The sequence below is a fragment of the Amblyomma mixtum genome, chromosome 3, assembly GCF_055824585.1.
Source record: "Amblyomma mixtum isolate Tamu chromosome 3, ASM5582458v1, whole genome shotgun sequence".
NCBI classification, from domain to species: Eukaryota; Metazoa; Arthropoda; class Arachnida; order Ixodida; family Ixodidae; genus Amblyomma; species Amblyomma mixtum.
In genome coordinates this window covers 74,424,257-74,450,511 of record NC_143014.1, presented here as the reverse complement: position 1 = coordinate 74,450,511, position 26,255 = coordinate 74,424,257, and the positions used below count along the sequence as shown (strand labels likewise).

The following is a 26,255-nucleotide window of genomic DNA, read 5'->3' as shown; positions in this document are numbered from 1 at the left end:
CTACTGAAATGTCGTTTTTTATTTTAAATTTTTTATTTTATTGTTCGATATTTAATTCGCACTGGCTAGTTGGAATGCCCCACGTGTGGCATTGGTGTGGCCTCATGCATAGCATAAATGATGCCTCCTTTGCTGGCTCATGCTGAGCTGTATAGTTTGTTGTTTACTTCAGCAGGCAGCCTTCTGTAATGGGCTGTTTGCTTATCATTCATGCCAACTGCTTTTCCAGGGATGCAACTCAGGCTTTATAAAGTAACAGGCATCACTGCTGGTGTTGTGTGGAAAAAGGGGAACATAAGACACCGAACTAAAGCGAACATGAGTGCTTGCGGCACAGAGAACAAGGAAAAAGTGATGTTCTGCTACTTCTCTGGGCAGCCTGGATCAAATGCAGGCGACAAGTGTGCCGTTATGTCAGCTTACTTTTTTTTGCCTTTTCCACTTGAATGTCACATTATAAAAAGACTGGTTTTATTGCAGGAGCTGTCTCTGTCACTTTGTGATGACGAGAGCTGCAAACCAGGTGGCCAGTTCGAGGAAGAACAATGTTTGCATCATGGTGAGTTTACAAAACTAAAGGAAACTTCATTTTTTCGGTTGAAAAGTATGTGTGCATTTTTTTAACTTCATTTATAGCAGAAGGGGGTCTGTGTGATTCCTTGACAGAAAATTTGCCACCGAAGGCAAGGCGGGTGGTGCAAACCCCACTCCAGCCATAATCTTGAAAGTTTCACTTTCACCGTCCAATTTGGCTTTGCGTGCATCATGTGCTGTTCTCGCACAACATGATGTTGCCCATTAGGCAAAGGAGCTATGGTGCAAAATTCAAATAGCGTGCCATTGAATATGCACTGGAGAATGGGAACCTGACAGCTCGATGTGAGCAAAAAAATGATCCGCAACTGGTACAAAGCCTTGAGTGTCCCCTCCGGTCGATGAAGCTAACTGACGTAAACCTCCACAGTGGGCAGGGTAGCTTTGAGACATATCAGTTTCATCAGGCTGGTCACCTGTGCATCGTGTGGATTGAAAAAGGGCATTCGATGTACTGCAGTTTTCACACATAAAAAGGATCTGAGTGTTTGTTTATACAAAACGAAAATTTACGAATTTAGAATAACAGAATAGTGCAGCACAAACAACTAGCACATAACAACAGGAATAATTACAAATAACTAAAACGCAAGACTGCAGTAGGATACAAGTAGTGATGATTATACACAGGCGAAAAGAATAAAATGAGAATTAAATGCTCAGAAGTATACGCAAGGCAAGAAAAGTTCTCTCACGTCATGGAGGCAATTGGAGGCGAATGGGGTTGACTGCAAAACAGTTGGCAGGGTCACGAACGAAGGACTGCGGACGATTGGTTCCACAGAAGGCACCGTACAGACTTGAATCACCCAAAAGCGCACTGCCTTGAGGGGATAGAGCCCGCCTTTTTATCCCCTTCATTACGGTTGTGCGGCATAGCTGTCGAGGCCACAATCCTTCGGGTCAGTGCTCCGAGGAGCCCGTCCGAACATGTCCATAAGTCTGAGTGGCCTGCCCCTTATTTTCCGGGTTTTTGGAGGTGGCTTGTGACAGCAACAAAAAAAGGCAGACACCGTGGGAAGAAGGTACGCTGGCCAGAGCTCGAGAATCATCTTCACACAGCAGCTGCCTCAACATGTGTTTTCATCATACTCTCTGATGAAGGGATCCTCAGTGCAGTTTTTATAGGACTTCATTTCAGTAAGCGCTGTATACCTGCACCTATACCTTCTGCAGGCTTAGCGCTATACCTTATACTCCGGTGCGACTTATGCGCAATTTTTTTCTGACAAACTGCCGTTTGCAGAAGGATGTGACGGCTTATACATAGGTGTGCAACTTGTAGACCAGAAAATATGGTAATCAGTCTTAAAAAAGTACAGTCTTACTTGAAGAAAGGAATACAAATAGTACAGGGCTTTTTGTAATTGGACATGTCAGAGGTAAGGTGACAAAAGCAATCAGAATAGCCTGACTTGACGAAAAAGACGGTTCTTGACGAAAAAGACGGTTCTTATGCTTGTCTGTTCTGGATCAAGTGTTCCTACTTACCTAGTTGCATGCTTATGCATGTCATGTTCCAGTACAGGGCATTTCTCTGGTGTTAAATTTATTTATTTTTATTTGCTTATTGCATACTACACATCATTTTACAGACCCAAGCAGGATCTGTAATGCTTCTAAGTAGGTTTTAATCAGGTTTCACAGAAAGGTATTTTTTGCTTTAATGCTGCTCCTAATGCATGGCACTTGTTCGCTAAACATTTTGTGTACTCTGAAACACACAGTGAGCCTTGTTGGAGAACAGGGGAATATAGAAGTTTTAGGAATCACTTACCATTTACAAAGCTGTATTGTACATCTGGCTAGGTTGAGAACATTTATGCTAAATATTTCGGAGGTCTCCAACACACACACACACACACACACACACACACACACACACACATACACACATACACACACACACACGCACACGCGCGCACACACACACACACGCACGCGCACGCAAGCACGCGCGCGTGCGAGAAATGAGAATTGCAGGCTATCAAACAATACTTTTCATTCGTAGTGTCATTGAAGTAATGTGTCATTTTCACTTTATTAGCCATATTGAAGATACTCTGCCTTGAATATAAGAGAGAGTTGTGGAATTCCAGCTTCTTGCAACAGCTTTCTGTGCTCTACAAATGTGCTATGTAAAAAATAAGCAGCGATAGGCTTTGGATTCATGTAATTATTTTGCATCCTCGCTTAACACATCCTATGCATTGGCATGCTGTAGTCTTGAAAGCTGCACTATTGAAAAGTCAGTTTTTTTGGAAGTTTTTGGAGCTTATTGCATTTGCCAACCATCATCAAAAATATCTAAATGCTTGGACTTGTGTGGCAAGAATTGCATGACAGGTATTTTTGTATAGAGTGCTACTATAGTGCTTGAGTGTAAGTGTGCCCACATTGTTAAGGAATGTGTACAAAGCTGCCATGACCGACAAGAAAGTAAACTACTGCTTCTAGAATTTTTGTGCATTTTTGGAAATAGTTGCTGAAAAGCAGAAATCAACAAAGCTCACCGATAATCCACCTTTGTGTTTGTAGTGTCCTTGCCAATTTGAAGCACAAAAATATCTCTATGGAGAGCACATTGTGGGAGTGCACATTATCACCTATAGTTGTAGTGTCTTTTGCTGTATTTCCAACAGTTTGAAACATGCGTTAAAAATGTTTTGCTAAAAAAAAGGCACATTTTAAACTTTGTGCCTGACACATTCTAGTAGCCTTTATTTGCTTATGCACCAATAAACCCAACATGTGCCTGCTGCATTTGTGCACTAGAGATGTAACATTTAATTCCGGGAAAATGTCCTGACTTGCTTTCAAAGAATCAGTTGTGGTAATGTGCAGCATAAGTGGCAGCAGGCATGTGAAAACATGCTGCTAATGTTTTCATTGAAGGAGAGCATCTTTCACTCAGTCAGTTTAGACCCAACAGCAAAAAAATCAGTCAGCATAAGTCTTGCAACAAGTTCACTACTAACTTGGTGTCATATGGTTTCATCTCAGCAAGGTTTACAAGATGTCTCAGCCGAGACAACCTGTTAGTGCACGGAACACTGGATCCGGATCTTTGACACCAGAATATGATAGACCAATTTTTAATATCAATTTTCGTGGTGCAGGTTTTTTTTTTTGTTTTTTTTCCCCCAGTGGTTTCAGGTTGTGCTCATGAAGGTTGTATGTTTTGATTTTTTTTTTCCCAGAAGGCAGCACAGGCAGCACAGAAAAGGTGACCACACCGTCACTCACTGAGGATGAGGAGCGGCCAGAAAAAGCTGAGGAAGAGAGAAGTGAGAAGGAAGAAAGAGGAGAAGCCCTCAGTGCTGCGGTGAGCCTTGACGATAGAAATTATGAAAGATGATTTGCTGTGAAACAAAATGGTGCGCTATGACCTTCTGTAGCAGGGAAATCTTGCATTTAAATTTGTTCTTCATTCTTTTAAGTAAACTGGCGGTGCTTGGGGTGTCATTGTGTACTCTGCAGATATCTTTCTTGTTTTTTTTATCAGCCTGCAAGCAAAGAAAAAAAATCTAATAAAAAGCTTTCATTAGCTATAGGACATGCTTTTACAGATGGGTATTTCGTGTTCCTTATGGAAGCACTCTATAAGAACCATGTGTTCTTTATTGGTGTTGGCTTTTATAGTTGCTAGCAAGAGTTAGGCATGATCAGTGTTATTGATTCTCTGTTTATACATATGCTTTAGTTCTGTTCCTTTGACTCTCAGTAATTTGGATTAGTTTAATATGCTTGCACGTGAAAGATTGGCAGAAAAATATGCTTGCTTGCATAGATTATATAATCATTTTGTAACTATATGGACCAAATTTTGCAGTCTGACTGTGGTCATATTGTTGAAGGTGCACTGAAGAGGAATCTGAACTCTCGTTTTTACCGCTGGAACTGGATCTACACGTTCTGGGCATTCTTGGAAACTTCAAATTATTGCCCTGTGCGGCCAATGTCCCTAATTTAAATCGGATTAACGTCGGGCTCCTGCATTTTTTTTTTTTTTGAATTCCCCGCAGACGGTGGGAGGAGTCAACCAACCTTTCACCTAGTCCTGTGGCGGCTTGCCGCTTTGCCATCGGCGGAGCATTACGTAGTGATCGGCGAAAGCAGAGTCCACGCGTATTTTTATTTCCGTGAGCCTAATTTGCAGCTATGTAGTGTCTGACTAGACCTATTTATTCACAGAAACCTAGAAGAAACAAAATAAAAGCGAAAGCAAAGCTGCCATGGGACTGGGTGAAAGGCACTGCATGCGTTCATCAACTCCTGCCACCATATGTGGGGAATTAAAAAAAAAAAGGCGGGAGCCGGACGTTAATCCAATTTAATTAGGGAAATCGGCCGCAGAGGGCAATAAATCGATGTTTCTAAGAATGCTGGGAACGTGTAGATCGAGTTCCCGTGGCAAAAAGACGAGTTCAGATTCCTCTTCAGTGCACCTTTAATTATGAAATTAACCATGCAAGTTGGAAATTTTTTTTGGTTGACTGAAAAATGTTATTTTAATTATTTTGCAAGCTAGCTTTTTGAGTGCAAGCACTGCATTCAAAGTGGTGCATGTACCGTCACGAGCAATATGAGAAGGAACATATTATGAGCATTTATTTAATAATTATTGCATAATTGTGTGTGACAAGCGCAGTTTTTTCTGTTTTCTAACTACTTTTCCTCCTGGCATATGATACCAAAAGTCATTCTCAAATTTATTGGGGAAATAACCAGTAAATTCACAGTTTTGTGCAAAAGTTTGTTCTCTGTCATATTGTCGGCAACTGTGTATAATTGGTCAGATGTTTAGAGGAATCCCCCAAGGTGGAGTAAATTTGTAGAAAGGGAGCGAATTACTCATTGGCATACACCGAAGTGCAGCCATACGGCTACAGAGGAAAGCTACACAGCTTCCACAAAAACTTTGTAGTTTAATTCACTTAGAGTTATTGATCAATTCACTCTCTCCCTACCATTTGCTGTCTATCTGGGTCAGCTCAGTGTGTAGAGCAACTGCTCTGGTGAAACAGTGGTCCCAAGTTCGAACCCCTGACGAGGAGGAGTTTTTTTAACTACGAAGTCTCTCTGGAAGCTGTATAGCTTTCCTCTGTAGCCGTATGGCAGCTGCGCTTGGGTAGATTAATTTGCTTCCTTATTACAACTGTACATAATGCTTAATTAACTTTTTAATGGGCTAGTCAGTTCAGAGCTCGTAACTGAAGTGCAAACACCTTGGAGGAACAAATACTAGGAAACAAATGGACAGAACAAACACTAAGGGTTTGTTGCTTTCCTTGTGTTTCTCCCCATTTATATTTAAGTGCACATAGTGGTCTCATGTCAGGCAGGAATCAGCTTTCAGAAAAGAGATAACTTTTTTTTTTTTTTTTTTGCAATGCGCAGGAAACATCATGCAATAAATCAAACCAAGGAGAGGAAAGACAGGAGTTTTCGTTTACGCTCTATGACTTCAACGGTCATGGTAAAGTGACAAAAGATGTGAGTAGACAAGTCATTTGTGTACCTGCATGCTTCTTTTTGTCTGTTATTAAAGGAGCCAATTACCACTCCCTGAGCATGACTTGTTGATACATTCAGCTGGTAGAGGACGTGTTTGTGGACGTCTCAACCAAGTTAAATAGTCCTCAGCAGTGTGTAGTGCTTACATACAAAGAAAACTCTCAATATTTTTCTCTGAGTTTTACACTGTCGCTTTTACCACTGATTTGGGCTATCTTAGAGAATTCATTTCTGGGGTGTTACTACCCTTGATCGAACCTCTATGCAACCACTGAGTGTTGGCTCTTGGAGATGCAGGGTGTATGCTAAAAGATCACTCCCTGGAAAACGTAGCATTCCTGATGAAAGAACCCCGAACTTCAGCCTGTGTACTGCTACATGCATTGGCTGGATATTTTATTTGCTATTGGTATGGGCAGTTTTGTTGTTTTAAGACACTCAGAAGTTAGTCTGATTTATGAATTTTAATTGAGAGTTGTAATATTTTTTTAATAAACTTGCCATTTTTTTGCATTTCTACAATGCATGAGCCACTAATGACAAAATGCTGGACGTTCAGAACTTTCAGCAGGGGCAATTTGGGCATTGCAGGACTAAGCAGCTAATATTTATATCCAGCTATGGGAATTTCATACGCATACTGGTTGGCTGGCACAGGAGCACTGTTGCACATATTTGCATTGCAGTTGTAAACAAAGTTTAGTTTGTGTACTCAAGGTGTTCCTTATTTGAGAGCACTGTTGTATTGTTATTTGAATGGAAAGTTCCTTTTATTTTGTTGGTGTTCAAACTAGTCAAAATCCTTTTTGTAGGACATAGCGAGTCTTGTCCGGTCGATTTATGATGCACTGGGAAAGAAGAGCCTGCCAAAGTCGGGTAGTCGAACAATCAAGGTCCGACTTGCCATTGGACCAGATGAAGACAGCTGCCCAGCACAGACACGGCCACTCTCCGAATCATCGGCACGCAGCAGTGCTCCCACAGCTTGCACCCTGCTCACGGATGATCCGCCCCCTAGCCGCAGAGCACCTGAGAGCCTTTCAGTTCCTGTGCACCGAAAATTCCCGCCACAGGTTGGCCATTTCTCCAGCAGTCCATGTTGTTTAGTGCGACAGAGCATTGAGTGCTATTGCTTCAGTGAATTATTTTTTTGTTACTTTTGTCTGTATAGTATGCAAAAGCAAGAGTGATATCAAAAATGAATGGGGGTCAGTCAGGACGACCGGGCAGTTGATATGATCCATGGCTTGTGTGTTACAGCACAAAGCTAGAAGAGGTAGCATGTCCATCTTTGTCTTGTGGTCATCATCTGGTTTTGCACCATGATACACAAGTTCTGTTCAGTGGAAGTGCATCTAGGTGGCTAAACGACATGGCACCAACCTCTACTTGAAAGCACTTACTCAAGTTTATATATTTAACCCTTTCAGTTATGGAGTCTACATATGAAGGTGTAAGTTCTGCCATGTTTGTGGCAGGTATGAGCAGTAAGCAGTTTGAGGGTTGAAAGCTGAGCGCTGCATACATCAGAAGGTAGAACTAAAATTTTCAGAGCTAGTAGTTGTGGCAGAAATGTTTTGTTTTTGAGCAGCTTTCTGTCAATTGTGCGATATATTATGCAGTATCATGAATTTGCAGCACCAAGCATTAAAGCTAGGGCTGTATCTAAGGAGTGAGGTATTATTTCCATAATATTGAGTCAGTTGTTCAAAGCTTTTATGAGGTACTAACAGAGTGTTCAGGGATTTGGAGTTCATATGTGTGATCTTGGCCTCTCTCTTTCTTTTCGTCAATTTAATGATGTATTGTAGAGGCCAGTATTTCAGTCCATTAGTGAAGTAGCAAGTAGGGCATATGCATCTGAAGCACAAGCCTCTGTAATTTTCATCTGCTAGATATTCTGTACGATTGTTCTTCAGATGGAGCCGTGGAAACTGTATGCATCCTTGATGGTGTTATAGGGTTCCCAATTGCATTTCATAAGCAGTTGTTAGGAACTGCAGCAGTACAACATACTTGTACAGATGAATTAGCAGAATTTGCCAGTGCAACATTTTCTGGATTGCTTTTTTGTGTGTGTGTGCGTGTGTTTGTGCGTGTGTTTGTGCGTGCGTGCGCGCGCGCATGGAGGGAAAGAAAGCCCAGGTCATGGTCACAGTTATACCGGGTGTTTCAGTGAACACCCGTAAAAAAATTTTCATAAATAGGCTTTTTGGGGTAAAAATATGGCTTTTGCAACATAGTATTACCAGTCTTGGCAGACACCAGAAAACCGGTGAATCGTATTAGGTAGTAAGCTGGTTAACTAATTTTTAATAATTAACTTTTTAACTATTAGAGTTAGGCACCTAGTTGCAATTAGAGATTTGTAGCCAGGCGTTAGTTATAGCCATATCAGTTTTTAGAATTTCGAAAACGCGATTATCCTTGATGCTGTGGCTCGACAAAATTTGGCTTTTTCGACTAGTTATGTGCACTGTAGGGGTTGCTTTGCCAGTATGCTTTCGAAAGCGCATGTATTTTTAACACGATGCAGCCAAATTTTGTCTAGCCACAGCAGCGAGGGTAATCGCATTTTCAAAATTTTAAAAACTGATATAGCGGTTACTAACAACCGGCTACAATCTCTAATTGCAACTAGGTGCCTAACTCTAATAGTTTAAAAGTTAATTATTAAAAATAGTTAGTCAGCTTGCTACTTGAGACGATCCATAGTTTTTCTGGTGTCCGCCAACACTGGTAATACTATGCCGCAAAAGCCATATTTTTACCCCAAAAAACCTATTTTTGAAAATTTTTGAGTGTTCGCTGAAACACCTGGCACATCTACCTTTACTCTCACAGGTTCCTCAGTCAAGTCTACATATGCTTCAGTGTTTTAACATAATCTTGGCTGCGAAGCATTAGATGCTTTTTGATTTAAACATAGTTACCACTGTTTCTCAGCTTCCACGGCTATCTGATGCAGAAAGGAGAGAGAAAGAGCGTATATTCAAAACTATTAAGCTAATGCATCTCAAGGTAATTATTGGACTGGCAGAGTAGACGACTAATCCAATCCCTGTGCCGAATATAGGCAAACCAGTGTTCTGAAGAATTGCCTTGAATAAGCACAAAGTGGATGGGAGTGGTGCATTTGACACCCAACGTAAAACGCATCATAGCCGTGGAACTTAATTGAAATGAACAGTTCAACACACTTGCTGCTTATCTTTCATGCGGGAACAGGAAAAGCAGCATGGCTTGTGAAATGCATCATTATTACTTTCATCTATTGCCTAAATATACTGCAGGGCAAGCTGTTTTTCCAGTGATCTCAAACCCCTGTCCTGTGGCAGTTGTGTGACCGTTGTACCCTGCTAATTTCTTGATAGACCCTGCTCTAGCCCTTGAGTGTGTCTAGTTGAAGCATTCAGCACATTGAGTATGCTGCATGAATATCTTGACCAAGTGACGTGCCTCTCTCTGGCAAGTGGTGCTTGCAAATGAAACGCCGTGTAAGCTGGTGTCTGTTCTGTACAGCTGGTTTACCATTTGCCTGTTTTTTTGCAAAGTCTGCATCTGTATAGCATATGATGAGCTGGCTTGTCAATGTTCTAATGATATTACAAGTTTCAGGATATGTACACTTTGTTGCACAAGTGGCTTGGATATGAAACATTACCTTTGCCAACATGAGACCCTTGGCATGATATGTTGGAAAAAAAGTTACCCTGCATTGATTAGGATCGCCGTTAATTGACTGAGATAGGAAAAAAATTAGCTGTGGTTTAACTACTGTTGAACCTGGTTAGAGAGTGAAAGCTGTGGTGTATCGGGCAACTAGGAGCTGCTTGGTGTCGTCTGTAACGTTGAGTGCATTCCGTACAACTTCGCTACTCGCTTAATTGGACCATCTGTGATTTACACACTCATAAATGAATTATTCATGAATGCCTCAGTGCATAACACGATGATACGTTTCTAAGACACCTGTGCATTCACTAGACACGTGCCATCTGCTGGACCATCACTGTACCTTGCGTGTTGGGGTTTCAGTCGGTGCCACATGATGGCACTGCGACTGCATGCCATGCACGAAGGAAATTCACTGGAAACATACTTCGTAACTCGCTTAGTTGGGCTATCTATAATTTACACGCTCATAATTAAATCATTCATGTATGCCTCAGTACGTATCTTGAAGATACGTTTCTTAGACATCTGTGCATTCGCTATACGCGTGCGCCTTCATTAATTCCAAGAGTCGAACAATCTTGTTGGAGTGGAAGTGTCCCCGTCTCGCATGCCGAGGCCCGGGTTCGATTCCCACCTACACCACAATTCTGTTTTTTTCATTCATTGAGGCTGCTTCAAGGTCATAATCTACTCCGTAACATGACCTTCAAGGTTTTTATGCGAGAAGTGGAGCTTTCACTCCAAAAAAGACATCTGAATTCGATTGCACTTTTGCAGGCAGAAAATGCTGGGAACAGGTGCAAACACTCATCTGGTGGAGTGCCACCATCACCCTTAGGAAGTCGCTCCCGAAGAGTCAAACCTCGGATTCATCATCGGCATGAGCTTCTACAGTGGCTGAAGGAGAGCACAGAGAAGGCTTGCTATCAGTCTTCTGCTGCAGAAGACAATAGGTAAAGGTATAAATTACTGATGATTGTGTCCAAAACCTGTAAGAAAAATGACTAAGTTTTAGAACACAGGCAGTGTTGTCTATTAAAGGGACCATGCAAAGAATTAAAAGCCGCTTGTAAATGTTGGAAGTGATGCTCAGAAGCATTGACACAAAGTATGAGTCTTCGGAACTGAGCCAACAATTTATTATGAATTTTTAAAAACCGTGTTTTTTAAAATTCGCGGGCCGTTCGGTGTCTTCGTAGCGAGCCATTTTGAAACTAAAATCAGGAAAACAGACGTCGCTAGTCCCATGACGTCGGCAGGCCACCACACGCTGTCGGCAGGCCACCACACGCTGTCATTCGCTCGAGCCGCAGCAGCTACGACGTCACGGGCACACTTCCGGTAGCGGTGAAAATCGTCTGCTCGAGCCGCCGCGCAAGCCAGGGCATTGCCTTCACGCATATGTTTTCAATTAACCTCTGCCGCCTCTTTCTGTCGCGAGTTCGGGAGCCAAGAAAGTGCAGAGGCCGGAGAGACGCTGCCGACGCACGCTGCTGCTCAGGAGTGCGACAACCGGAAGTCGTGAACCGAATGTCAGCGAATGACGTATTCATGGGCGGAGCCCAGTCCCAGAGTTGTTTTCTTTATTTTTTTATGGTGCCCCACACATACGAGTTGAGGGGGGAGAGGAGGAGCGTGATTTTGAATAGTCTATAAATTAGTTGTTATTGATGCTAGCTCAAAAATTCTTGCACTGGGGTGACGAGTGATGGATTTCAGTTAATTTATTGCATAGTCCCTTTAATATTGCCTTTTACAGTGCATGGCTTAGAAGGATGCTGAAACACTTCTTCAGTGTTGTAATGCAATCTAGCCCGGTTATAGCGAAGTCGGCAGGAATCAGAAATCGCTTTGCTATATCCACTATTTCATTATATCTGGACTATGAAAGAAAAAATACAAATATCAGCAAATTGATTTATTGCCGCCGGAAGAACTGGTCCAGCATTCCTTGAACACGTTTCGCAAGTATGGACTTCAGGATCGCGGCCTCCATGCCGTCCAACTGCGAACCGAAGTTCTGGTCGAACTCCGAACTCCCGAGGAACATGCGCAGAGTGTCATGTCAACTGCTGCGATGGCTGCTGTGGAGGTCACTGGCTTAGGGGCAGAACCAGCGTCATCGCCATCGGCGTGAGGCACTGTCCACCATGGTCCTGTCCATGACACTCCCGGCAACTTCGTCAGTCGTCAAGTCCTCATTAGCAACAAGGTTGTCGTCGGCGAAAACGAAGTCCATGTGGCTCATACCCAAAGGCACAAGGTGCAGCCCACTAGCATACTCCCATAGCTGCTCCAAGAAGGCGGCACCATCAGCTGTTGCAGCTATGTCAATCACGGCAGCTTCTGACCTGGCAGGCGCCGCACCCGCACTGCTACTTTGGAAGAAGCCGGCTTTCTCAAAGCAGTGGGCGATGGTCAAATGCTTCATGTCCCTCCAAGCTCCGCTCCAAGCAGGCTCCGCTTGCGAACAAGATCGCCCTCACCAAAGGGACTTCCGTGTTGGCCACGTTGTCTGCAGTGTGAGCATCGATGAGGAGGTGTTCGATCACTCAGCGCCGGTAGTGGACCTTGAAGTTTGCAATAACCCCCTGATCCATGGGCTGCACTTTGGCAGTAGTATTTGGGAGAAGAAACAAAACCTCGACAGCGCTCAAGTGTGCGTTGTTGACATGATGCGCACTGCAGTTGTCAAGCAACATCAGCACCTTGCGCTTCCTTCGGACCATCTCTTTGTCAAAGTTGGTGAGCCACTTGCCAACAATGTCCCGCGTCATCCATGCCTTCTTATTGGTTACGTACGTCACTGGCATAGACAGCATCTTGACAAAGCTGCGCGGTTTCTTTGATCTGCCAATGACCAACAAGTCTCTCTTGTCCAAACCATCCATGTTTGTATAGATCAGCTCAAGGGTCTGGTTTTTGCTATCCTTTCCGCCCACGCATTTGTCGTGTTCACTGCGAGCGTATTCGTCGGCAGCAGTTGGAAAAACAGACCAGTTTCATCTTCATTGTAGATATTCTTGTCAGAATACGCAAGAATCCGATCGTGGTGCTGGGCCATCCACTACTGGAGCGAACCCTTGTCAGCGGACAAAGCCTCCCCGACATTGTTTTTGCACGTGATGCCATGCCTTTCTTTGAACCGCTGGAACAACCCATTTCCTGGCTGGATTTTAATGACGATAGCAGTTTCTTCTTCAAGAGCAGTTCCAACTGTTATCATTTGCATGTCAACTATTGGTAAATAAATTGTTTAGGATGACTAAAACTCTGAGGTGGACTTTAAGTAACTTTTGACCGCACAGAACTTCTACATTAAACCACCGAAAAAAGTCGGTTTTTATTCGCCAAAAAACAAAACAAAAAAAAGTCTTATGTTCTGAAATAAAAACAGAAAAGTCCACCGAATTTTCAAGTTACAGTGATACAGTATTCATATTGACGTAGGCTATGCCTCCCAGTGGTATTTTGTGAAGCATGTATGAAACAACCTCTAGGCATGATGTAATAGCAGAACCAAGTCATACCAGATGATGTTACCATTGCTTGCTGTAAACGCACCCATTTTTAAACTCAATTGTTGGTGCACATTGTACTGAATATTTGTGAAGACGATAAAGTTTAGCAACTCCTTTCTTCTTCTTGTTGACCAAATTGCCTTAAGTGACCTTGCACTGCTTTGAGCTTTTAAGATGGCACTTCTATGTTGGATTTTTGTTTTTTGCATGCTGTAAAATGGTTTTGCAATGTTAAGCATTGCACGCAGTCCACATTTTTCTGTACCCATGAACTAGCATACATCAAAAGGTGTGTAGCTGATGAAGGCCAGCCTTTCCTTTTGTCTGCCTGCTCAAGGCTGTGCTCAGGGCTTGCAATACGATTTAACTTGGGAGTACTGAGTTATGCTGTGAAGGTGGAGTGAAGTGCTGATGAGCGTACCTTATGCGTGCAGGCGATCACAGCAGGCAACAGCAGCCCGTAGACCTGAAGCCCCTTCCCGGCCAGAGGCTGTGCCATGCCCCTACCAGCTGTTGGACCGAGGTCATGAATGTGGGGGAGCAGCCGCCAGCCCCCAGTGTGAACGGCGTCAACACAGGCGTTCAAAGTCCCACGAAGAGGAGCCACCGTGCAGGGGTTGGCACCACCACTACAGGCATCGGGAGCGAGACTTGGAGCGGCAGCGAGCCATGCGCCAGGTGGCCAGCTGGATTGAGCGGGAGCAACTGGCTGGACCACCCCCGCTTCCTGCCCAGCGTCATGAGCATCACCACTTGCATGAGCATGTGCACCACCATTACCACCACTATGTTGACTGACAGTGTGCCCATGCTCTGGTGCTTCCCCTGAGGTGCTTGGGCCAAGAGCATGGCATGGTGCACTGACCCTGGGGGAGCAGAGTCTTGTTTCTCCAGCAAAAAAGACATGGTAGCTGTTGCTGGCCGGTGAAAGGCATGCAATAGACAGCTTTCCAGATGTATGCATTTGAGCCCGCTTGGCGACAGATGATACAGTGAGAAGCCTTCTGTGGCTGCAGGGACGGCATTTCAAGCCACAGCGTCGTGTTGGAATGCCATAGTTGCTATTGACTAGGTCACTGCACTGAAAACTAGGCCTGTCTGTTATCTTGGTCAACAAGCTTTTGAGAAGTTGCAGCAGGGACTCAACCATGTGGTAGCTTTCTAATTGAGGCCAACTGTTGCCCACTGTTTGGGTTTCCTGTATGATGAAGCTACTTGGGTGTGCCATTAAACAGGCTGAGAAGAATGTTTGTTGAGTGAAATTTCTTAGGCTTTGAAAGAGTGGGACTTAGTTCCCCTTTGTAAGAGAGGTTGAGGTAAAACACAGCCAAATGAGATAACAAGCTGTTTGCAAACAACGTATGGTGCCTGATATTTTATTTACACACACATATATACATCCAGAATAGGCCAAGTTGAAGTTGTAATTTGCTTGTCGGTGTTTAGTGAAGTATGTTCAGTATTTGTTGGCTTTGTGTTTCCAGTGTGCTCAAAAGTTTTTTTGTGATTTGTCGATAGTTGGATGCCGGTGATGGTATTAATCTTAACATGACTCGAAGGAAGCAAAGCTGGTGGTTCTAATCCATGTTTTGCTAAGCTTTGTGGGCGCTGGTAGTAAATATGACTGCATGGTGTAAAGATTTGTTCTTCCATTCATTTTGATTGCCACTGTGGTGCATCTAATTAAATTAATGAATTAGTGTCCTATATGATTTCACTTGATTTACTTGTAAGAGCCCCTCTATTCTGCTGCTGTGTGCTGGATGAATAGTGCACAGCAAGTTGCTGATTTTTTATGTAAATTTAGTATAGTATTGAAGCTTTTGAATGGACATAGTTTTTATTAGTTGTGGTTGATGTTTTCAGAACGCTGCATACGCACATATGGGTTTCATGTGGGGACTGGCATTTTGATGGAGTTCTTTGTCACATTGTTTGTCATGTACGTAATACATGTATATGATTGTTAGCAGAGCAAACTGCATGATGAGTTTACACATTAAGGAGTGTGTTGAAAACAAGCACAGATAAGAGACATAAGACAAAAAAAAAAATGGCAGCACTGATGCTTGACCAGCAACTATTTTTTATTGGAAAAATTCATATTGCACGCATTGTCGCATAAGCACGCATGTGCAAGCAGTTGTCCAAAGCAGGTGAGGCACTGTAACCAAGCACCTGTGGCTAATCGCAGCCTACCGATATCTTCTAACTCTTCATTCTTTTTTTGTGAGTTATCAGAAGTGTCACTGATATATTGCGTTCCATTTCTTTTAACGTGATATGCCTCAAATGGTTGATGCACAACTGGTCCTTTTCTTGCTGAATATTTTTTTCAAATTAGACAGTGGCTGGAACTATGGTTTAACTCGTGCACGTGCAGCTAATGCTTGTGTAAGTCACTGTTTTACATGAAAAAGATATTGGGCAAGAGCAGAGGTATACCTACACGATTTGCTTGTCTCGCCTATGGAAAGAGCTCGTAATGTGTTGGCAGGTTGTTCGGGCACACAGCCCTCCACTAAAGAGGCACTGGTGTTGTACAGTGGAACCTCGATTATACGTCCCCCGGTCATGCGACGACCCGCATTTTACGACGAGTTTAGATTTTTCGAATATAAGCACCCCCTCTCACTTTGGGCATCGCGATCGTGAAAAAAAGGGGGTGCTTAGAATCGAGCAAATACGGTAGGCGCACTTTAGCCAGTCGATAACCGGTGCGCCTTAATCTTTCCACCTATCAAGAAAACCGCGCGAGCCGCTGCCCCGCTGCTCACGGCAGCCTCAACGGCCATTTTATCTTGTTTCTTGAAGACTAGCCCTCTGCCGGCAAAATGTGCTGCATTTGTGTTCTCAAAAAAAAAAAAATGACGACGATGAAGTTCAGACGTAAAAAAATATCACGCTTGATTTTCGATTATACGACACCCGGATTATACGACGGTTTCGCGCGGTCCCCTGAACGTCGTATAATCGAGGTTCCACTGTATCTCTGGCCAGTGGGTCACTACTTTTGGTTGCCTGGTTACATGCTTGTTGCTGTTTATCGCCCATGCTAGCAGTGGTGTCACACACTTTTTAATGTTGTTGCCGCTTGAACGTAGCAATAATGGCAGTTCCATTCCCACCAGCTTGACGGTTACTCTTTTGCTAAACCTTATATATGGTCAGTGTCTTACCAGTGCTCATGTATGGGGAAGAAAGGTGGAGGCTAACCAAAGGGGGCTCAACTTAAATTGACAACACTTCGAACTATGGAATGGAAAATGATAGGTGTAACGTTAAGGGACTGGAAGAGAGTAGAATGGGTCAAGGAACAAACGCGGGTTAATGACATTCTAGTCGAAATCAATAAGAAATTGGCACGGGCAGGGCATGTAATGTGAAAGCAAGATAACCAATAATCATTAAAGGGGTCATGACATGGTCTACCAACGAATCGTGCTTTTATATTGCAGCTACTAGCCACGACGTTATTATGCGTACGTAAAAAGAGAAGCAGGGCTCTGTGGGTGCATTCGGGCTAGAAATTGTAATTTGAAGTTATCAGCTCTAAACCTCTCCCACTGGCAGCGACGCCCATATTGGAAGCAGCCTGAGTGATGTCATGAAGTGACAGCGCCGTCGGCCGTTTAAACTGCTGCGCGCATGGTCATTGCGAAGCAGAGAACGCGCCTACCCGATTGTGGTCATGGCACATTGTGATAAGTTGCTGAGACCGGGCAGAAGCTACACAGAATAGGGAAGGACACAGGCCTTTGTTGCCTTTGTCCCCCTCCAACTTCCCCCCTTCACCCCACCACAATTCAAGCCTGAACAACGAGCAACTCGCTCCCCTATGCTCACTACGCGCAGTCAGTCGTTCAGTCACGAGCAAGCATGTAACTGTCATTATATGTTGTCACGACCCGCGGGCGTGCCATTGTTGCCTGACTGCCACATGGTTCGGAAGAACTTTAAAAATTCAATTACAAATTACTCGCTGCACCAAATGAGCTCATATTTAGTCCATCTGTTCCGAGATGTAAAGTTAACAACATGCAATAAACATCTCGAGTTCGAAAAATGGTGATGTGACCCTTTTAAGGGTAAGGGACCGGATTCCAAGAGAAGGGAAGCGTAGGGGTAAATAGAAAGCTAGGTGTCGGATGAGATTAAGAAGTTTGCAGGCTTAAGATGGCTGCAACTGGCACAGGACAGTCCTGCAGTGGGCGTAGTCAAGCTGATGATGATGATATATGGTCAGAGTTGGGTTGGAGTCTGCAAGCAAACAAAATCAACGCAAAAAATTAATAAATCCATGTGCTCGGTGCCTGGGCTGTGAACACTAATGGCTGTGAGGCATGGCATAGTCACCTCATATCTCATAAGCCAAAGCAGAAAGCTAGCGTGTATAGTCACAGAGCCTCATCAAGTGCAGTGTGCTGTAGGTTTCTCCTAATGGTGCTGCATTCTCCCCGTATGGAAGGGTATGCCCTCCAGTTGACCTGATGCCGTGGTGTTGCTGATCCAGATAGCGAGCAGTTCTCCCACAGAAGTTTCATGACTAGTAGAATAACATCAGAAGACCCTGGTATCAGTGAAATTTTAGGAAATTAACAAAGAAACTTGAAATGATTGATTGCTTGCAATGAGCCATGGGTTCTTGGTTATAGCACCTTGCCTGTTTTGGGCAGCTTTTTTCTTATGTGGATGTATATAGGTTGTGTACATACCAATGTAAATGTTCTCGGTGAGAATTGGTTATCGGTCGAGCATTGGTTCTTTCATGTTTCTTGTCTATATCTCTTTATTGCGCTTCTTTTCTTCACGCTTTATAAGTGATTCGATTTCTGGGTGTTCGCACCACTTGCCTGTGCATGTTCTGAATATGAAGCAAATGTATTTGGTGCAAATTTTTATGGATTGAGAGAGCTCTCAAGGGTAAAGATGACAGTGTGCAGTCTTTGTCAAAAATATATAGGCCAAGCAGTTCTCTTCTGGCCATTACAGTAGGGCTGGTTTTGCATCGTTTATGGTCAAAATCTCTTGCGTGTGACGAGAACTTCCATCCTCAGCCCTCTGAAGCTGGGGACATCCAGGGATGCTGAGAGCCTCACTGCACAGCATAGAAGCAAAGCTCTGGGCCGTATATTTTTGATAATGGCACCAGGCTGGGAGGCAATACTTTTTATTCTTTGCATTATGGTTGGTAAAACTTGTTCAGACTGGCCGCGGTGGTTGAATTTCGATGGAGGTGAAATTCTAGAGGCTCGTGTGCTGTGCGATGTCAGTGCGCATTTAAGAACCCCAGGTGGTCAAATTTCTGGAGCCCTTTGTCACTTTTTGACGTTAGCACCCATAAACCATAAAACTTGTCCAAAGTTGCAAGTTCTTGCCTTTGGAACATTCCCCTGTGAGAGTACATTCTATCCAAAAAGTTATGCTGCTGAAGATGAGGAGTGGATTTTACCTTGAGCATAAACAAAACCCAGAGTTCAGGGTTTTAACAGGTACTCGGTACGCTCTTCAGTTTTATTAATTGTGATGCAATTATGTTTCTGCTCATTCACTGGCAGTAAACATAAAAACTAAAAGCAAGTTGCAAAAGTTGCAAAGTTGCATCATGAAGTAGTAATTCTTAATAGTGCAGAGGTTGCTGCCCTTATGGCTTTTTTTTTTTTTCCCCCAAGATGAAGACCACTGTTACTTCATCTTGAACACCTTCTTGAGCTTGATGATTTAGCACATTGAATATGTTGAGTGCATTGCTGCGAGCATCTCAGCAAAGTTAACACGTGGCGATTGGTGCTCGCGGTTATAAAGTGCAGAAGTAAGGTTGCCTTCCATCCTTTAAGGCTTCTCTGTTGCATTGTCATGACCTAATACTTCAGCCAGCATTGGGTAATAGTGATGGCCGGGTTTCCATTGGTAACAGCACTGCATTAATAAGTGGCGCGATGCTCTTGGGGGCACTTGTCGAAGGAAAACTGGGGAGAAATCGAGTTGAAGGAAATGGCAAAAGCTGCATGTGGTTACATTTAATTCATCTGCTCCTGTTGTGCATTTTTAGGCATTCTTTCAGGGTGACATTGCTCTCGAGGTGCCCAACAGTCTTCTAGGCATTACTCATGATCATTGAGGGTGCGGGTTTGTGCCCTAATAATCTTTGAAAACGTATAACTGTAAATGATGCCTGCTGACTTTTTGATGTGTGGGTTGTCACAAGGCTTGTCAGTCATGGGCTGGAGGCATAACAATTGCTAAAGGGCCCATAATTATGTGCCTTCAGAAATTGTGAATCTGCTGTTGAAAAACAGTATTAGCACTGTGGAGTTCAAACTCTGGTTACCGCCCATGCTGCAAGGTCCTGTACTGATATAGCCTAGGATTTCACTGCCAAAAATGCATTGTCTGTGCCTCTTAGCCAAAGAAGAAAATGCAGAAGTATGCCTTTCTATATAAACTTTGCTTCCTTGGAATTTCTCCTTTCTAGCACCTAGTGCATGTGTACTGAAGGGGATCTATATTTGTCTAAGTTTGAATGATGTGCCACTGAGGAGTTCTGTATAATGTTCTGGAATATATATTGCTGTTGGGCATTATGACACTGTTATCTGTATAATAGCTAGTCCTGTTTGGTATTTGAGATGACAGCTTGAGTGCATTTCTTTTATTGAGAATGTGTGTTCTAAACTGTGCTTCAGGGTTTGGTGCATTTGAAGTGAAGATGCTGGCACTTCCTTATCAGACAGAGCTATGGATAACTAAAAGAATTGGCTTAATTTGTTATTGAGATTTATTTTACGATTTTTATTTTCATAAACTACTCACTGGAGCCCAATGATTTAGTTGTCAGGTCATCTACCAAGTTTGATGATTTTTTCAAGATGTCTAGTTTCTATATGCTGTTTCTTGTGGGGGTGTGCATAAGGATAACGTAAGTAAATTCTTCTGTGAAGATATATACCTCTAGTTCTACCTGCACTTCCAAGCAACCACATGTCATGAAAAAAAAAAAAAAAAAAAGGTTGAAAACTGTAAATGCTAGATTCTCTAAAGAAAAGTGCAAAACAGCAGATGCGACTGTGGTCATGTCGGTTGTCTTTAGTTATTTCTGACAAGTGACCTGAGTTGTAAGATGACTCTGCTTGCGTAAGTATATACATTGTTTGCTGACTGATGTGCTCATTAAATGGTATAACGCGGCTCTCACAAACATATAATTTTTCATCTGTGACATGTATGGTTTCTTGGGTGTTCGCTTACAAGCAGCACTTGGAACAAAATTGTGCACAATTAATGTGATACGAACAAGCCACCAAGCCTAATTTTTTACATGCTTCATGACTTCATTCAGATGTGTGATCGACTTTTCGTGTGGATATCTTAGCTACAGAATATTGAGGATGGTAGTAATGCCATTGTACTGCCTGACCATGACCCTTGTGAAACGGTTGATTCAAGGTTCTGATATTTGGAATTGTGAAAGCCTTGTGGTTGGGGGTGGCGAGGTTTCTGGGTTAGTAAAATAGTGAGTTGAACATGCTGCTGCAAAGGGGTCGCATTCCAAAATAAAAATAAGGAAAGGGGGGTATGGAGTGTTTGTGTATAGTCGCTGACTTAGTGTGCTTTGGCACAGGGTGTCAGCACTGGCTAGGTGATAGAATGCACAGTGCTGAATTTCATAATAAAGTGTGCATGCAGTACATTGCAACAACATGTATCATTTGAGTGTGACCTCTTACAGAATTGTAAAAAGTTTATGGATGTGGCTGTATGTAGTATAAAGCATTTTATTATGACAAATATCTTTTTCGAAGCATTCCTGTATGTAGGTAGCAAGTTTCCAGGGACCATTTTCTTTTACATTGTTTGGCAGAAGCAGGAGTTTATAAATGCATAGTGGTCATACTTTGTTGTAGTTACATAAAAATGGAAGTAATGAGACAGAAATCTAGTACTGCTTAAATATTTGGAAAGCTACTACATGCGACTAGTTTACTCTTCAGTGGGGCATGTGTTTTACATACTGTGCACAGATGCTTTGAAATGTGGGCTGCATGTATGCTTCAATGCTATGTGCAACTTAGTTGGCTGCATGAAACATATTTTTGTGCTCACAATCCCATCACTGTCATGTATGCAGGCGAAAAGAAAACCATACTGTGAAATTTGGATGTGAACTTCAAGGAGTGCTTCGATTTTTGGATTCATGTGTACTGTGCGGGGCTTCGCCCTTGAAGAGTGGCTGTAATTTGTCTGAGCTATCAGTTTCAGCTGCATAAGGCTGAGACTGCACTTCACAGGTGCTACAAGGTTTATGTGTAAACTTGAGAAAAACAGCAATGTGGTTTTTTTTTGCATTGTGGTATAAGGCAGATGTGTTGACAAGGCGCAGGCATTGTGGTTTACAGTCCCAGTCAGAAGCGTGTACTACTTAACTAGTTCATGAATAAGTGCATACACCCAATTGAGCCTTGAAAGTAGCCATACAGGCTGTGGCTGGATCAGTCTGTATTATGTGGCAGGAAAAAAAAATGAAAAATGCTCTCACGCACTTGTACACTTCACTGCCAGATAAACTTGGCTGCTCAGTAGATTGATCACATTGCAGCTTTTGAATCAGTGATGTGCTATATGTTATGTCTTACTCTCAGTCAAGTTTTTTGAAGCCTGCCGAGTTTTCACTGCTTTTTGTTGTTTGGGTGACGTAAAGTGTCATGTTAAAAACCTACAAATAGTGATGCCTGAAGTTAATGCGCCACATTCATAGCAATTTTTAGTCAGCATTTAAAGGAAGTGCAAGGCGAAGTTCTACCGGGAATAATTAATCAGATTATTTTTTGAACCAGAAGATCTCGGAAAGCATTTTCTTTTACCTTTGCAATTGCTTGGCAGCATTTGGGTTGTTGCTAGTTGCTGTCTTATGGTAGGCCATTATTATTTACATTGCTAAATGCGCCTCTCTGAATACCTGCCAATTATTGGAAATTCATGGCAATAAAAAAGCAAGCATATTTTTTTTTTCATTATATCAGTCTCCTTTCAACAGAACAGATTGATTCTCTTTGTGCTGAATACTCGGTTATAGACTTTTTCAGCTTGTACATAGACTGCTCAAGGAGTCTCAGGGATCATAAGAATAAGCACTGGGTAAATATTCGAAGACCTTTTGCTTTTGCTGTGTATAATATGTCTGGACATTCTTACCGATATATACACACACACACACACACACACATACAGATATTGCAATGCCGTGCCGTAATGGTGCATTGATGTGGGATGCGCCTACGTTATTCTTCCATTATTACAGCCTGTGGATTTTGTGTAAGTTATTTTGTACATAATACATTCATCCATACCTCAAGCCAAATGTCATGTCAATGCTATATTGAGAGCATTGGTCACATAAAATAGCTCAGTAAGGGGTGTTACACTCTTGACATTTGTACAACAGGAGAATTGAGAGTTTCGTTGTACTGAGTGTGCTGAATAAATGTTACAACTTCCAACCAACTTCAGTCGGCAGTTGTGCTTTCATTGGTTGCACTTCAAAGTTCTGCTTTGATTTTTTTTTTTTAGGGTACTTGCAGGGAAGCTAAACTGCCAAGTGTTCAGTTTAGTGTCACATTATTTTTCCGGGTGTTGGGTCACCCTAAGTTCCATCTGTTTTGACTAAGCATGATGTGAAGGATTTTCATGTGCTATGATAACCAATAGCCCTAGCCCGATGGCTGCTCAGTGCTAGAAGATGGGTATTAAAAATGCTGTCTTTGGTGCCCGTTGCCTTCCTAAAGAGTTCATGGAGAATACCTCATCAACATTTAATTCACTGATGATGTCGTGCTATGGCTAGGTAACTCGCAGTCGGAATCTCTGCACTCTATTCGAGAATATGCAGACATAAACGAACACTGAAAACATATCTAAGTTTGTCTGTATTGGTAATTACCACATTCTGACAAAGATGTTACTTTCGTTGAAAACTGAGCTTAACCCTTTCAGGTGCCATTTTTTGTTTTGACTGAAATCAAATATTTTTTCACCTAAGTAGTATATTCAGGTCTCAAGAAAGGGGATTTGTAAGTTTTCGAACGTGTAAGACCAGCAGGTAAGTTTTTACGATGTGGAGAATTCAGAACAAAGTGTCAGATTTGTTAGAAATAGTAACATCGAAATGTTCTCATGTGTCAGGTAAACGCCCTACGGATTGTGGAATCGCTTTGTGTTTCGAAGATTCACATTACGCTGTCTGCACAAAAACGGCGGACAAAGTGCTACCTAGCTCACTCTTATGTGAAATGTTATTTACTGCATTCGCTACATGGTACAAAAAAGCAACTTATTTGCAACAAGAAGGGTGCTCAATTTGACTGAAATAATGAAATTGCTGTTAAGTGCTGGAGTTTCTTGGAAAAGGCTGCAAGTCAAAGTTTGCCGCTTACACAATTGTGTACAAAGCGCCTGAAATGGTTAATTAGAGTGTTCCTCAGTGATGCAGAAAGCTGTTGTTCAACGGTCTTGCAAAAGAGGAACAGTTTGCAATAGGTAATGAAACTCCAATATTGGTGAGAAGGTACGTACTTGTGATAAAAAATTTGGATACCACAGGAGTAATAGCCAAAATTTGTGCCAATGCTGATGGCATATGTTCCTGGCGTCATGATCTGTGCATTATTCATATTCTTTTTTTTAATCTCCTGGCCTGCTGCTTCACTTTATTGCGTTAACAAAGGGAGTAATTGTACAATGAAAGTGGTGCCACTTTGACTACTGTTCATGTTTTTGAATCTGTGCGCTATGTGGCTGTTCAAGTGCAATAAGGCAAAAGAGGAGCCGCAGTGGATTGGTTTGCATTGAACTTTCCTAGGCTCATTATGATGGTGAATAGAATACGAGCACAATCTCCAAATTTTGGGGCGCACAATTCTTATTGGTGAAGGTACAGTGAACAAACACTTGACGGCCACTCGTGCTATCGGAATACATTTACATTAATAAATTTTTATGCCTTCTGGAATTGTAGCCTATTTAGCAGCATCAATCTTTGATACTTCTTTCAGCAGGGAAAGCTTTTGTTAACAGCTACCTGGAGTTTATTTAACCAGTTGCTTATGTTTTTTTTTAACTCCAGGTAGCAGCGAACTTTCTTGCACATTTTGAATTAACCCAATTTTTTGGGTCAAGTTTGCCTGAAATTTCAGCTTCATAATATATACAAGAATTATGTGGTACACAAACATACCAGTAAGTTTCCTTTAAGAACCTATTCACACTTTGTTGAAGCCCTTCTCGCAGTGACACTCTCATCTACTGCAGTTGAAGCTGTTAATCACAGCCTTCACCCCAGTGTAGTGTTACTTTTTGATTTCTTTGAGCCATATGCCTTGTACTGCATTAGGATGAGTTCTGGTGAAAGGAGCACTCATGGAAACTACTGCTGAAAAGCAACAGAGAAGTGCCTTTATTGAACTACAAACCTTTCCTACAACTGACATTTCTGAAAAACTGAATAACAAACAGTCATCCCAACTGATTTGAAAACAAACTGAAATGCAGGAGTTATATGCACAGTGTTATGACAGGACAGCTTGAGCATTGAGTGATGCAGCTTTATTCGTAAAGCTGCTGCAACCATGAAAAATGGCAGAACTCTGTGGAATGGCTTTTTGAATAATTTTGCAATATACACCAATGACCTCACTGGGCATTTTATTAGTTGCTACCAACACAACAGGAAAGGACTTTTTTGAAGTAACGAAGTCGTTTAGCAAAAAGAAAGCCAAACGGGCAAATTACAGAGTTCGATTTTTCTCGCTTCAATTTTTTTTATTTCAGTTTTTTATTGTCGCACATCTAGATCAACAACCAGTACCTACTGAACATCTTAAAAACATGCTTCGTGGACAGTAGGAACACCATGCTTGGCAGGATGTAATAGTAATGTGGATGTTGCTGCAGGCTATTCAGGAAGTTTGGTGAAAGTATGTATTACTGTTTTGTAAAAAACACGCCGCCTGTTTTGTTGAAGACCAAACATGAGGGCCAAAAGTATATCATGAAGTAAAGCACACGCAAAACCACAGGATGTCAAAATGTTAAAGTAGAGGGAAGAGAAGCTGCTGGGTAAAAAGTTAGCTTACAAGACAAGAGTTTTCAAATAATTATACTTAACGGAGATAGCGCTTGTGCAACTATTCCAGAACACCTCGAGTTCTACTTCCAAGCCCACGACATCCAGTCTAATATGGCAAACGGGCTCTTCTCTGCAGCATATATGCAGCGTCAACACATATATCCTGCTGCGCTCGCTCTGCGCACACCTTCTGAGGTTCCCTTCCCAGACGTCCACTTTGTTGGAAAACCTTCCGTCACAATGGAATGCTTTCGTTTCAACAAGCGGGACCAGCAGCCTGGTGAATCGGTTCCAGACTACCTTGCCGCTCTCCGACATTTGGCTCGCCACTGTGAGTTTGGGGGTTGGTTGTATCGTCTTCTCTGCGATCGCCTAGTCTTTGGCCTGTGTGAAGAACATGTCCAGACGTCTCACGGCTGAACCGGATCTCAAGCTCCTACTGGCGCGTGTGGCGGAAGAAGCAGCTAGCCGCCGAGACCGAAGGGCTTCGCCACTCAAATTTGAGTTTGCCTCCTGAAACACATCAAGTGCAAATTTAAGGAACCCCAAGCGGCCAAGCCAGCCAACCAGATCTCTCAGAGTCAGCACCGTTGGCGTTGCACCGGTGAGCGTGAAGCACGTACTTGCTCCTACCATTCCGCCATCTGTCACTACTGCGGTAACAAAGGACACCTCGAGAACGCGTGCCAAAAGAAGGCAGCGAAAGAAAAAACTTTTCTAAGCCTAGATGGGCATCAAAAGGGCTTTTTCTGCAAAATTCGCACCCTCGTTTGCGCAACCATCAAATTTCGCAGTCAGCTGATCCTGCTCAGGATGTAGTCAGT

General features: G+C 42.7%; 1 protein-coding gene across 5 annotated transcripts in view; it reads left to right on the top strand.

The window, feature by feature from the left end:
* Positions 1 to 22,816, top strand: part of nkd (NKD inhibitor of WNT signaling pathway naked cuticle) — a 62,961-nt gene extending 40,145 nt beyond the window's left edge. For 3 of the 5 annotated variants that reach the window (XM_089579667.1, XM_089579670.1, XM_089579669.1), the window contains 6 exons: positions 481 to 559; positions 3,795 to 3,919; positions 5,995 to 6,090; positions 6,924 to 7,184; positions 10,567 to 10,742; positions 13,745 to 22,816. In XM_089579667.1, the coding sequence (XP_089435793.1) occupies positions 481 to 559; positions 3,795 to 3,919; positions 5,995 to 6,090; positions 6,924 to 7,184; positions 10,567 to 10,742; positions 13,745 to 14,108 (1,101 nt within the window). In that variant the 3' untranslated portion in view covers positions 14,109 to 22,816. The remainder of the gene's footprint in view (positions 1 to 480; positions 560 to 3,794; positions 3,920 to 5,994; positions 6,091 to 6,923; positions 7,185 to 10,566; positions 10,743 to 13,744) is intronic. The other 2 variants (XM_089579668.1, XM_089579671.1) reach the window with 1 other exon arrangement.
* Positions 22,817 to 26,255: the final 3,439 nt, after the last annotated feature.